Source organism: Sminthopsis crassicaudata, chromosome 5 (assembly GCF_048593235.1).
Source record: "Sminthopsis crassicaudata isolate SCR6 chromosome 5, ASM4859323v1, whole genome shotgun sequence".
NCBI classification, from domain to species: Eukaryota; Metazoa; Chordata; class Mammalia; order Dasyuromorphia; family Dasyuridae; genus Sminthopsis; species Sminthopsis crassicaudata.
The window spans coordinates 203,696,934-203,712,170 of NC_133621.1; the positions used below are offsets into that span (position 1 = coordinate 203,696,934).

A 15,237-nucleotide genomic window follows, 5' to 3' on the forward strand; every position below is an offset into this window, starting at 1 on the left:
AAATTAGACATGATATACTTCTGGAGACAGAACAGGAATAGAAAAGAATACACCTTTTTCCTTAGCAAAACACGTCACAATCAAGTGCAGAAAGGCAGAAATAATAAATATATTCTTTTCAGATCATGATGCAATAAAAATTATGTTTAATAAAAGAGCCATGGAGAGATTGAAAATTAATTGGAATCTGAATAATTTATTTCTAAAGAATGAGTTAGCAAAGAACAATTTATAGAAACAACCAATAATTTCATTAAAGAGAATGTTATGAGACAACATATAAAAATTTATGAAATAAAGTCAAACAAGGGCATAGAGAAAAAAAATTATCTCTTCACACTTACATCTTTTTTATTTTAATTTTTTAATTAATTTTATAATTATAACTTTTTTTTTTGACAGTACATATGCATGGGTAAGTTTTTACAACATTATCCTTTGCACTCCCTTCTGTTCTGAATTTTCCCCTCCTTCCCTCTACCCCCTCGCCTAGATGGCAGGCATTCCCATACATATTAAATATCTTATAGTATATGCTAGATATAATATATATGTGCAGAACCGAATTTTTATTGTTGTTGTTGCAAAGGAAGAATTTGATTCAGAAGGTAAAAATAACCTGGGAAGAAAAACAAAAATGCAAACAGTTTACACTCATTTCCCAGTATTCCTTCTCTGGGTGTAGCTGGATTCTGTCCATCATTGATCAATTGGATCTGAATCTGATCTTCTCTTTGTCGAAGATATCCACTTCCATCAGAATACATGTTTCATACAATATTGTTGTTGAAGTTCCTGGTTCTGCTCATTTCACTCAGCATCAGTTCTTGTAAGTCTCTCCAAACCTCTCTGTATTCCTCCTGTTGTTCATTTCTTACAGAACAATAATATTCCATAACATTCATATACCATAATTTACCCAACCATTCTCCAATTGATGGGCATCCTTCATTTTCCAGTTTCTAGCCACTACAAAAAGGGCTGCCACAAACATTTTGGCACATGCAGGTCCCTTTCCCTTCTTAAGTATTTCTTTGGAATAAGCCCAGTAGTAGCACTGCTGGATCAAAGGGTATGAACAGTTTGATAACTTTTGGGGCATAATTCCAGATTGGTCTCCAGAATGATTGGATTCTTTCAAAACTCCACCAACAATGTATCAGTGTCCCAGTTTTCCCACATTCCCTCCAACATTCATCATTATTTTTTTCCTGCCATCTTAGCCAATCTTACAGGTGTGTAGTGGTATCTCAGAGTTGTCTTAATTTGCATTTCTCCAATCAATATCTTCACACTTATATCAACAAAATAGGAAAAGAGCAGATGAATAAATTAGATATAGAACTACAAAAACTTTTTTTAAAAAATTAAAAATCTCCAATTAAAGACCAAATTAGAAATCCTGAAAATCAAACAAGATTACTAAATTGGAAGTAAGAAAACCACTGAACTAATAAATAAAATTAGGAACTGGTTTTATTTGGGGAGGGGGGGGAATTTGATTGAAAAAAAAAAAAAATGAAAGGGGTGAATTCCCCAAAATGAAAAGGAAATTAAAGCAATTGTTAGATGCTACTTTAGACAACTATATACTTAAGTCTTGTGACAACCTAAATGAAATGGATAAATATTTACAAAAACATATAGATTAACAGAAGAGAAAAATAGAATGCTCAAATAACCTCATTTTAGAAAAAAAGGAAGTAAACAAGCCATTAATGAATTCCCTAAGAAAAACTCTCTAGTATAAGAATTCACAAGTAAATTCTATCAATTAATTTCAATAAAATATAAATTACTATGGAAAACAGGCAAAGGAGTCCTATCAAATTTCTTTTACAACAAAAATATGGTATTGATACCTATATAATAAAAGGAGAATAAGAAAATGATAGATGTACTTCCCTCATGAACATTGATTAAAGAAAATTTTAAGTAAAATATTAGCAATGATATTACAGTAATATATTACAATGATCACCTACTATTACAGAGTAGGATTTATACCAGGACTACAGGGAATCCATTAGGAAAACTATCAACATAATTGACCATATCAATAACAAAACTAACAGAAACCATATAATTATATCAACAAATATCAAAATGGTTTTAACATAATACAATACTCATTCTTATTTAAAAACACTAGCATGCATAGATATAAATGAAGCTTCTTTAAATGATAAATAGTAGATACCTAAAACCATCAGGTACCTAGAACTATTATTTGTAATGGGGATAACCCTGAAGCCCTCCCAAGATCAAGGATGAAATAAGGATACTCTCTATCACCACTATTACATAATATTGTTATAAAAATGCCAGCTATAACAGTAAGAGAAGAACAAGAAGTTGAAGAAATAAGAATAGGTAGTAAGAAAACTACCCCTCTTCACAGAGGATATGATGGTATACTTAGAAAATCCTATATGTACAACTAAAAAATTTAATTGAGGAGCAGCTAGGTAGTGCAGTGGATAGAGCACCAGCCCTGAATTCAGGAGGACCGGAGTTCAAATCTGGTCTCAGACACTTAACACTTCCTAGCTGTGTGATCCTGGGCAAGTCACTTAACCCCAGCATCCAAAAAAAAAAAAAGAAAGAAAGAAAGAAAGAAAAAAAATTTTAATTGAAATAATTAACAAGTTTAGCAAAGCTGTAGGATATAAAATAAATCCAAATAAATCAAGAGCATTCCTGTACATTACCCCAAAATAAGTCTAGTACCGAGAGAGGAAGAGAAATTCCATTTACAGTAATTGTAGGCAATATAAATTACTTGGGAGTCTTATCTGTCGAAACAAACCTGGAACTAATAGTATTGTATACAATTACAATACGCTTTTGATTTAAAGTCAGATCTAAATAACTGGAAGAAATTATATGAAATGATGTAAAGTGAAGAGAGCAGAAACAGGACAAAACTATATACCATTAACAACAATACTGCACAATGATGAACTGTGAATGACTTAGCTATGCTCAGCTACACAGTGATCCAAGACAATTCTAAAAAACTGGTGATAAATTCTATTCATCTTCAGAGAAAGAACTGATGGGAGTCTAAATGTAGATCAAATTGTACTATTTTTACTTTCTGTGGTTTTTTTTTCCCCTTTTTTCTTCTTTCACAATATGACTAAAATGGTAAAATGTCATATGACAAAATATGTATTATATGTATAACATGTATAATCAAATTACGTGGCATCTCGGATTCAAAAGTTTTTAAAAATAATTTTTAAAACTACCTTAATATGTAACTGGGGAAAAACAAAACATTATTTTTTAATAATAGGTTTTTATTTTTAAAATACATAAAAAGATAGTTTTCAACATTTACCCTTGCAAAACCTTGTATTCCAAATATTTCTCCCTCCCTTTTTCCCACCCTCTTCCCTAGACAGCAAGTAATTCAATATATAATAAATATGTACAATTCTTCCATAAATATTTCCACATGTATCTTGTGCGATCAAAAGGGGGGGAAAAGTGAAAAAGAAAAAAAAGCAAGCAAACAACAACAACAAAAAAAAGGTGAAAATATTATGTTGTGATTCACATTCCTCTTTCTGGATGTAGATGGCTCTCTCCATCACAAGTCTATTGGAATTGGCCTAAGTCACCTCATAAACTAAACATTATTGAGAAAGACAGACACAGAGTAATTAAAATACTGGAAAGGCAAACAACTTAAAAAAATTTAGTGAACCCTAATTAACACAACAGAACAACCATAGCTCTGGAAGACTCAAGATAAAACATGCTACCCACTACCAGATGGAGGGAAGAACTCTAAACAAAAAATAAAGTACAACTTCTTTGGATGCGGCTAACGTAATCATTTGTTTTGCTTGACTATATATTTTTGTGATTTTTTTTTTTCTTCTTGTCTTTTCAATGAGCTGAGAGGGGATGCTAAACGGGAAAGAATTCAGAACTAAAAATAAAATGGATGAAAAAGAAGAAAGGTAAGTGAATTACTACTACCTGTAAGGGTCAGAGGAAGAGGAGGAGTCACAGTACAGTGCAGTCAGGAAATAAAAAATCCATAATGCTCAAGATCCTCAGATGTGATTTCTGTGAGCAAACAAAGACTACCTCATGGGCGGGAACTCTGGCCACACTGAGACAGCATCTTAAGGAGAGGGGTCTCCTTCTCTGGCTGTGTGTGTGACCTCATAGAACCTATTTAAGCAGTGAGGACTAGGAAGTTGGTGCTTTTTCACCAGGAGCTCTGCTGGGAGTAGGAATTAAGAGTGTGCAGGAGGTCAGAGGGCAAGATGTAGACCTGAGCTTGCATACAACTGCTTTCAAGTATTCTATCGTGTTCAAACCACTGTTCTTATGAAACAGTGGTCAGAGATCTCTGAAGACTTCAGACAGCCTTCATGGGTATCTTATCTCCCCCACCCGCCCAAAAAAAGCATATTATGGAATGTACTTTTAAAATGAATCTAAACTGATGTTTTATGAATTACTTTAAAATTTCTCAATATGTCTTATAAGTCAGTTAGTAAACATTTATTAAGTGCCCTGTCTTCAAGGAGCTTATCACCTAATGTGGGAGTCATAAGCAAATACATATATACAAACAAGCTGCATTCAGGATAAATAGGAAATAATTCAAAGTGGGAAGGCAAAAGACATGAGGATTTGGGAAAGTATTCTTGTATAAAATAGGATTTTAACTGGGACTTGAAAGAAGCTAGAGAAGTAAAGAGGCAGAGATAAGGAGAGCATTCTAGGGCGGGGCATCCAGAGAAAACTCCCAGAACATGGAGATGGAACATCTCCATTATTTATTGAAACAGCAAAGTGGTCAACCATCCCTACTACTATCAAATATTCCATTCCCAATCTCCTAGTTCCCCAGAGTCAAAACCTCGATAACACTCAGCTCCTCATTATTCCTCACCCGCCTCTACATCTAATCTGTTGCTAAGATCTGTCAATTTCACCTCTGCAGCATCTCTAATATGCCCCCTTTTCTCTTATATTGCCATCATCCTGATACAGGCCCTCATCCTCTCACAACCTGAGCTATTGCCCATAGCAAAGGAGTTGCTTACAAGTCTCTCCCCGCTCTAGTCTTTCCTCTATTCAGCCAACAAAGTGATATTCTTAAAACTAGATTTGAACTTGTCATTCCTTACTCAATCAACTCCAGCTCCCTATCACCTCCCACATCAAACACAAAATTTTCTGCTAGCACACAAAGTCCTTTATAACCTAAGCCCAGCTGCTCTCCCTTCCAGTCTTCTTGGACTTTACCACCCCCCCCCAACTTACTCTTCAATCCAATGAGAACTGTTATGTTTATATTAATTCTTTTATCTTGATACATTCTTTATTTCTTAAGGATACTGAAGAAAAAGAGCAGCAGAGGAGTGTCATATGTGAAGGCAGGAGAGGAGAAAAGAATCACATCAAGAGACTGACAGCTACCAATGAAGCGTTAAGCTTCTAGTTCTAGATTAGAAAAAAAGAATTAAAGAAAAGAAAAAAAAAAAAAGTTTGTTCTCCAAGTTAACAAGTAGCCCAGATTGAAAACACACACACATTCTCACTCTCTCTTTCTCTCTCAACAACTGAAACCCAAACAAATTCTACTGTTTTATCTTAAATGAGCAAAATATAACTATCTATAAAATTGCCACATATACAGGAACTGTCTATCCCTAATTGAGTGCTTTAGCAATAAATGACCTAATCATTTGTCTACCTAGAGGAGAGGAGGATAAGATGACTATACAGGTCTTGTCCATTGGTTCTACACAACAGACATTTTAAAAAAGCATCAAGCCAGAAAGATCTTTTCACCATCTATATGACCACAGAGTAGTCAAAAATTGCATCCTATCAATTTTTTAAAAGTATAAACAAAAGTGACAGGGGTGAGGGGGAATTTACATACGCCTCTTTGGAATGGACCGCTTCTTCGATCATGAGAAAAACTGCGGCCCTCAGCATATTCTCGGTAATCAACAAGACTGTAACCATATCTACTGTAGCTTCCTTCACCAGGTCTGTCTAGCAGTGGTGGTTTCTTGGGCATAATATTAACTACTCTATGGTAGTCATCCTAAAACAGACAAAAAGAAATATATATAATCACTAATTTCACTAATGGAATGGCTTTTTTAAAAGCACAGGAGCCTTTTCCTTTAAATAAAGTGGGTAAATTTGAAAAAGACTTCTTATTAAATCTAACACTATAAAGTCTTTAGAAGACTAGAAAACTTTAAGCAAGCTATTCAATGAAGGAAAGCTATTAAAAACTATGTCACTTCTTGTCTCCATTAATGTAGATAAGCTAAAGAAAGTATTTAGAAAAACTATAAATAGCTCTCTTAAATATATTATAATTCAGTTAAATTTTATTTCAATAGACTGGCGAAAAGGTTAAGTAAAAAGCTGATAGTTTATACATTGAACTGGATATCTCTGAACTTCTACAAAATTAGTTGTTATTACCTTAAAAGTATTTCTACTTTACTATAAATTTAGAGTCTACAAACCTAATAGCTACTAAATAACAAAGATAGATGGTGCTTTGATGATGCTATTTTTTTTGAAGAATAAAATCACTAATTTCACTCATGAAAGGGAAATCTTACTGGTTTTTGTAGCTAATTGACTTCCAAAGAAGATGTTTTCAGAATCTTTGGAACTTATCTATTCAGAATTCAATTGATATTCTAAATTCAGGGCAAAATAGAACTCAGAACATGCAACATACTAACAATTTCACTTACCAGAAACTCTTCTCTAAAAACCAATCTGTGCATTGTGGCCAGTTGTAACCTATAAAACTATGTGTGTGAATATATGTATTGTATATACATTAAGAAGACTTAACCAGGCTATAGGATGATTCCTCTGAGATCAGTATAAGGTATATGTTAAGATATTAAACATTTATATTTGAACAGAAATTGGATATAACTAACACCTTAGCAACAAGTCAAAATAATCAATAACTTCTATTCCCAGATAAAGTTCCCTGTAATTTACAGACTTAAAAACACAAAATTAGAAGAGACCTGAAAGGTCAAGTAGCTCAATTTGCCAAACAATGATTCAACATTATTATGTGTAAAAAGCTCCAGTGTCAGAGAGTACATTATTTGATTTGGCAATCTGGCTTCATCAAAGTAAAACTGTTATTTACCAAAATTACAACTGGACTCTCAACTTCCAAATCTAATAGTGTATTCTCAATCTTCATCCTAAATGGTCTGTGTGCAGCCTGTGACACACTCTTCTCCTGAGTACTCTCTCCTCTCCCCTCTTCTCCTACCTGTCTGATTGCTCCTTCTCAGCCTCCTTGATGAATCTTCCTGGCTGGAATAGTCACACATATTTTAAGATGCTTCTACATCAAGTACTATTTTTATTGAATCAAAATTGTATATCACTAAATATATATCATATTTGAAGACAATCTGTCATATTGGCATGAATCCAGCAAATCTAATTTGTAAGTGGAAAAATTACACTTAAAAATAATATGATATTGGGCCAATCCCATTATGCTAGGTTCCTACAGGACCCCCCCCTTTTCCCCCATATCATCAGTGGGGTATAAATATGTTCTATCTCAGAATAAAGTTCTCTTTCACTTCACCCCTACATTCTGGTGGTCTGTCTCTATGGGATCTGGGTTGGTGCCCAAAGATGGGTAAGTGTGGCCTAGCCATGCCGTCAATGGATGGGCATTAAGAGTAGCTCTAAGGGGAGCTACCAGGTTAGAGTAATCCATAGGGGTATAACATCTACCAATTAGTTTAATTACTTCATAATATCTATTCAAAATTCTTAAATCATTTATTTTGTTCTTACCATTTTTCTATACCCATATTAATTTAATTTCCACAAATATCATCTATTTGGATAACAAAAACTAACATTCTTTTGTGTGGCTAAAATAACTTCAGCCAAATTCAAAGGGATACTTGTTTTCTTTAACAAAGCCATGCTAAGTTAATTCCATGTTGATTTAAGAATATTTCTATATCTTCTATATTTATCTTTTTAAAATTGACAACTCCTATTATACCAAATTATAACAAGTTTCACTGATTTTCAGCTCAAATTATATCACATTCTGACTATTTGTGAGCTTGATATCTTATGTAAACTATGAAACATGGGAAACAAAAAACAAGTTCTGAGTAAACACAAAAAATTAATTTTACAAAAAGGTAGTCACATTTATTGAATTATTTCTAGTATACTTTACAATGATAAACAGAAGGTACTTAAATATAAGGCCAAGAAGATTAATGACCATTTTGACTACAGTAGACTATTGGTTAGATTGATATGTTAGAAAATATGCTGCTGTTCATACTGCCTTCTCAAAGAGGGCTAATGACATCACAAGGGTGATGTCTCAACTTGTGCATTATATATGAATGAGGCAGAGTTCAGCAGCTTTACTCTCCTCAAGAGTCATTTAAGTCCAATGGCAAGAGAAAGTAAAAAAATTAACTTGGACCAGTCATATTGTAGAACAACAAGCAATATGAACACCTATCTAAGTCAGCACTATGCTTAAAATTTGACAATTTTTTTTTTTGGGGGGGGAAGGGAGGACAATCAGATAAGTGACTTGTCCAGAGTAAGAGTCTGAAATTGGATTCAAACCCAGGTTCTCCTGACTCCAGGACTAATATTCTATCATTGGACCACCTAGCTGCCCCAAGATTGATGATAAATTAATAAAAATTGCTTCTGACAGATTTGAACCTAAAAACAGAGTCCAATATCAGTATAAAACTGTTTCTTTAAGAATACCAATGATTAAATTCAATGGAGCATTTGCTTACATAATTTAAGCAAAGAGCTATTCAATCTACTTGTTTTCTTGTGCCAATCACATAAACCAGGCCAATCTGTTTCGATTAATTTTGGATCTCAATAAGACAGGGGACTCCAGAGCTTAATAAGATAAATGTTACCTTCAAAAAAAGATACCCTCCACATTTATGGTGTCAGGAAGACATGGTACATTTATGATCTAAGACCCTGAATCTTTGCCTTTGGTTACTGAGAGAAAACACTGACGATCTAGCCTAGTTAATATATTAATTATTAATACCCAATAACTTTGTCTCTCAGAATTTTATTTAAGACAATTGACTATCCACACACCAAGAATGCTCCCTCTCTCCTTACCTCTGCCTCCTGATTTCCCCAAATTATTTGAAGATTCAGTCAAAATCCTAACTTTGGCAAGAAGCTTTTCCCAATTTCCAGGCCATCACATCCACTACTAATTCCTTTTGAACCTATTTAACATTTGTACTTTATACATTGTATATGTACAGTTATCTGCATGCTATCTTTCCCTTTAGAAAATAAGCTCTTTGAGAACAGTTACTATGTTCTTACCTTTCTTGGTATCCCAATGTTAAGTACTCTGTCAGGCACAAAGTAAGCATTAATAAGTGTTTCTTGACAAACCACAAAGTATTTTTTTATATAAAAGAAAGAGACCATGGCAATATAATAAAAATTACAAGATTATTAGAAAAGAAATGAAGAAAATAACTTTTAGAGCTATGCATCCAGAAAGAATTCATGATCAAACAAGCAATGTTTAATTAAAAACATAGCTCAGGCACAAGCCCAACTAGAACTTCTAAGAGAAATTAAAGAGTTAAAAAAAAAAAAGAACAAAAATTACTTTCGATATCAAAGGAGATAAAAGGGATTACAAGAAATAAAATGGATAATTTTTGATTACATGTAATTTAATAAAACACAAACAAAATCAATGCAAATAAAATAGAAAGGAAATAGTTCAATTGGCAAAAATCTTTGTATCAAGGTTTTCTCATTTGTAAGATAGAGATGGAACTGAAAGAAAAAACACTGCCCAGTATTTAATAGTCAAAGAAATAAACAGTAAATTCTAAAGGGAGGTAACCATGTTATCAACTAGCCATATGAAAAAAAAAAAATCCTCCAAATTAACTAATAAATGCAAATTAAAATAACTGAAGGTCTACCTCTGACTACCCATCTGACTAACAAGGACAATTAAAAAAAAAAAGAAAATGACAACTGTTGAAGGGATATTCCCCTACAACAACTAGGAACTAATAGGTATCATGTGAAGAGTTGCAATGACATTTTAATAGTATTAGTTCCTAGGTTCCTGTCACATAGGCTTGTCTAACTTCCCCCTCCACCCTTTTCAAAGATTTATTAGCTACAGGAAATAGCCTGTTATTTTAAAAAAATTAACCAACTTTCTATGTACAGTCACTCCTTATCTGTTGTAGGGGAATATCTCTAGAAAACATTGTAAAAGTATCTCTGGGTCAAATGGTATACAATGACTTTTTTTGGATATTAGTTAGATTACTTATGATGTTTGGAACAGCATGTGTGTGTGTCTCTCTTCACATATCCCTTCAACAGTTGTCATTTTCTTTTGAAAATTTTTATCTACTATATCTACTATAGATAAATATATAATATTTTAATATATATTTATAGATAATCTACTATGGTTCATTTGAAACAAACAAATAATAGTTAACTATCATGATCTAAGACAAAATAACAAGATATTAAACCAAATTGAAAATACAGAACTACATTTTGCTGAGAGATACTATAGATAGTAAATTAATATTAACACTAAATATATGCATCCAGGGGAAAAAAAAATGGAGATTGAATGTAAATCAACACAAATTGTATTCACTTTTTTTATTTTTTTTCCTCTCCCATGGTTTTTCCCTTTTGTTCTGATTTTTCTCTCCTAACATGATTCATAAAGAAATGTGTAGTTTTTAAAAAATAAAAATAAAACACTAAATAAATATGCACCTAATGGAATAACATCTAAATGAGTACAGGAAAGGGTTAAAGAGGTACAAGGAGAAATATATAGTAAAAGTGGTTATTGTCTTTTGTCTCAAAGAAGACCAAAATGACATCACTAAGCTGGGGTTGAAATACAGTATGTCTCAAATAAAGTTAGATCTAAACAACTGGAGGAAAATCAATTGCTCATGGGTAGGCTGAGCTAATATAATAAAAATAACAATTATACCTAAATTAATCTACTTATTCAGTGTCATACCAATCCAACTGCCAAAAAATTACTTTATAGAGTTAAAAGTATTAACAACAAAATTCATCTGGAAGAACAAAGGTTTAACAATATCAAGGAAATTAATGATTTTTTAAAAATGCAAAGAAAAGTGACCTAGCCATATCAAACTTAAAACTATATTATAAAGCAGCTGTTCTAAACATTTGTTACTGGCTTCTTGTTAGTATATTTCTATCTTTTTTTTCTGATCTCCATGTGAGTTTTATGGATAAAACAGTCTTTAAGACAAACATACATTTGGCATTCAAACTGGTCAGTCCATATGAGTTGTGCTCTCTATAAGAGAGTTTGATTATTTGGCAGTTTAGCTCAAGAAAGAATTTCAGTGAACAATACCTTATCTTAACAGGTGATCTTCAGAATCTTCCTAAGACAATTAAAATAGAAACAATTCAATTCCTGGCACAGCACTTATAAACTATTCAGGTTTCATAAGGATATAACAATGACATCGGCATATCTCTGTAGACCTTCAATTTGGTAGGCAGCCGTATTAATACCTCTTTTCCCCCATTCTTTCTTTCAAACCATTCCAACCACTGAGCTAATGCTGGTTAATGCATTCATCAACTTCAGCATCTATGTGTATAGCACTGGAAAGTACACTGCCACAATAAATGAACTTATCCACATAATTCAAAATTTCTCCAAATATGGATGGTGTAGTATTGGTTGATGGAGAACCTGCTTTATAATGTTGTTAAGCCAAATTAGTGCAAGCAGTGCTTTGTTATACCCTCAGACTCAGATTATATTCAGTGTACAATCATCTGCAAACTAAAAATCATGCACCAACTCTCCCTCCACTCAAGTTTTGGTTTGTTGCCTTTTGAAGTTAAATAATTTACCATCAGTAGTTGACCTTGATGCCATTTTTGCCTTGATTGAAAACATCAGACAACATTGCTGAACAATGATTAAAAAGCACGGGACCACTGGTGACTGCTTTCACAGAATATTGTCCGTTATCTAGAACCCAGGCTGAAGCAGGCCATCATGAAACTCGGGTACAATATTTATGACTTTCTCTAGGCAATCAAGTTTTGCCATAATTTTCCACAAGCCCTCACAGATAAGTATCAAAGGCTTTTATTAGATTAACAAACATTGTATACAGACTTCTGTTCTGTTCCAGCATGTCTCCTGGAGTTGTCGAGCAGCAAACACCACATTAACCATTCCTGAGCCTTGGCTCTCAGGTAAATGACTATCTTCCAGAGAAAAGATCAGTACACTAAAAAGGACCCTTATAAGAATTTCTTGCCAGCAATGAATAAAAGAAACATCCCTGTGATTGCCATAGAATGATTGGTTTCCCTTTCTTTTACAGAGGTAGACAATGGAGGTATCCTTGAACTCTGAGGAGTAAGTTCCTCTTGTCATATGCCTAAGAAAATCTCTATCAGCCTTTGTAAAAGCACCAGACCCTATGCCTTGTAAATTTCGGCTGAAATAGATTCAGCATCCAGAATTTGCCACATGAGAGGAGTCTCATGTCATTCAAAACTTATTCACTTGAAAATATGACTAGACAGCAGTCATCAAAACCATTTGATACTAGCTAAGAAATACAATAGTTGATCAGTGGAATAGGTTAGGATCACAAGACACATTGACTCCAGTCAGTGACTAAATCTAAAGTTTGATAAACCCAAAGACTCCAGCTCCTGGTATAAGAACTCACTATTTGACAAAAATTGCTTGAAAAATTGTAAAATAATATGGCAGAAACTATGCATTGATCAACACCTAATACTGTACACTAAACAAGGTACAAATAGATCCATGATTTATACATAAATCTATACATACCTCTTAGACCTATGGGAGAAAGAAATTTATGGCCAAAGAAGAATTAAAGAGCACTATGAAATGCAAAATGAGCAATTTTGATTATATTGAAAGGTTTTATACAAACAAAACCAATGCAGACAAAATCAGAAGGGAATTAAAAAATGGTAAAAAAAATTTTCACATCCAAGGGTTCTGAAAAAAGGCCTCATTTCTAAATATAGAGAATTGACTCAAATTTATAAGAATATAAGCCATTCTCCACTTGCTAAATGGTCAAAGGATATGAACAGACAATTTTCAGATGATAAAATAAAAGTCATTTCTAGTCATATGGAAAAAATGTTTTATGTCATTATTGGTAACAGAAATGCAAATTAAGACAACTGAGGTACTACCACATATCAAACTGGCTAAAACAACAGGAACAGATAATGTTGAATATTGGAGAGGATGTGGGAAAACTGGGACACTAATACATTGTTAGTGGAGTTGTGAACTGATCAAACCATTCTGGACAGCAATATGAAACTATGCCCAAAGGACTATCAAACTGTGCATACCCTTTGATCCAGCAGTGTTTCTACTGAATCTGTATCCCAAAAAATATCACAAAAAAGGGAAAAGAACCCACATATACAAAAATGTTTGTGGCAGCCCTTTTTGTTGTGGCAAGGAGTTGGAAACTAAACAGCTGCCCTTCAATTGGGGAATGGCTGAATAAGTTATGGGATATAAATGTTATGGAACATTATTGTTCTATAGAAATAATCACACTGATTTTAGAGAAGTCTGAAGAGACTTTACATGAACTGATGCTAAGTAAAGTAAGTAGAACCAAGAAAACATTGTACATGACAACAAGATTATGTGATGATAAACACTAATGGATGTGTTTCTTTTCAATAATGAGGTGATTCAGGCCAACTCCAATAAATGTGTGATGGAGAGACTCATCTGCATCCTGAAAGAACACTATGGTGATTGAATGTGGATAACAACATATTATTTTCACCTTTTTTGTTGTTGTTTGCTTGCTTTTTCTTTCCCTTTCTGACCTAACTTTTCTTGCACAACATGATAAATGTGGAAATATGTATAGAACTGTACATGTTTTATATATTGGATTACTTGCTGTCTAGGGAAGAAGATGAGGGAAAGGGAAAGAGAAGAATTTGGAACACAAGTTTTTACAAAGGGGAAATCAAAAACTACCTCTGCATATATTTTTGAAAATAAAAAATTATTATTACTTAAAAAGTTTGGCTAGAGAAGGACTGAATTCAACCTTAGGAAAACATTCAATGAACTCAGCATTGATTGATGCTCTGTTGAGAACACCATGAAAGTGTTCAGTCCATCTCCCCAGGATCACATTTCTACTACTAATCAATGTGGTTTCATTAGAGCTGAATAGATGAGTTGTACCATAAATCCTTGGGCCATAAACAGCATTCAGGGCATTATAAAAGTACTTTGAATTGTTTACTATTGGCATAAAACTTTTTTCTGTCTTCTTACTGAGCCAAGAATCCGAAGCTTTACTTGCACTTTACTTTTGATGGAGTTAAATGCTGCCTTTTTAGAGATAGATGAACTATCCTACCAATAAACTCTGTGGAGCTCTCATTCTTCATCAAGCAACTTCTGAATTTCCCCATCATTTTAATCAAATCAATTTTGTTGTTTGTAAGTGTTCTGACCCAGATGAATAAATGCAGAGTTGTATACCAAATCTCTGAAAGCTGCCCACTTCTATTCTGTTCCACAGTTGCTAACAGTTTTCCCTTGAAGTTAGCAAGGAACTATTCCCACATGGAGAAGTATTCTAATTTGTTGGCTTTTAGTTTTTTTGGTAGTATTTTGTCATGGGGTCACTGCTTTTGTTGAATCCAAATATTTAGCTTGGAGAGGACAAGTTTATGATCTCTCTAGTATTCCATACCACACACAGCCTTGCATCTTGTTTTTATTATCTTCTCCTTATAATAAGGATATATTAAATGCCAATGCTTTCTGTGAGGGTGCATCCAGGTTTTATTGCATTTAGGTAAATGGAAGACAGTGTTGGTAAGTGGCAAGGTCATGAAACACACAAGTCTTCAATAATAAGTGACTACTGCTATTGCAGCTTCTGACACCATTCCTTCTAAGGACTCCCTGACACATCTAGTAGTCTGTACATATTCTTGCATTAAAGTCATTTAGACTTATAAATTTATTCCTTTTTGGCACATTGATGAGGAGGGTCTCCATGTCTTCAAAATAAATTTTTTTTAACTTCATCAAGGCTCATTATGGTGGGA

General features: G+C 33.4%; 1 protein-coding gene across 8 annotated transcripts in view; it reads right to left on the reverse strand.

Annotated features, from left to right (window-relative positions):
• Nucleotides 1-15,237, reverse strand: part of PPHLN1 (periphilin 1) — a 169,284-nt gene that overhangs the window by 138,101 nt on the left and 15,946 nt on the right. For 6 of the 8 annotated variants that reach the window (XR_012482519.1, XM_074269572.1, XM_074269571.1 and 3 more), the window contains exon 4: nt 5,921-6,088. The exons of the other annotated variants lie outside the window; for them this stretch is intronic. Coding sequence is in view for 5 of the 6 variants with exons in the window: in XM_074269572.1 (XP_074125673.1) it covers nt 5,921-6,088 (168 nt within the window). In the remaining variant the exon portion in view is untranslated. The remainder of the gene's footprint in view (nt 1-5,920; nt 6,089-15,237) is intronic. 8 annotated transcript variants of the gene reach the window in all.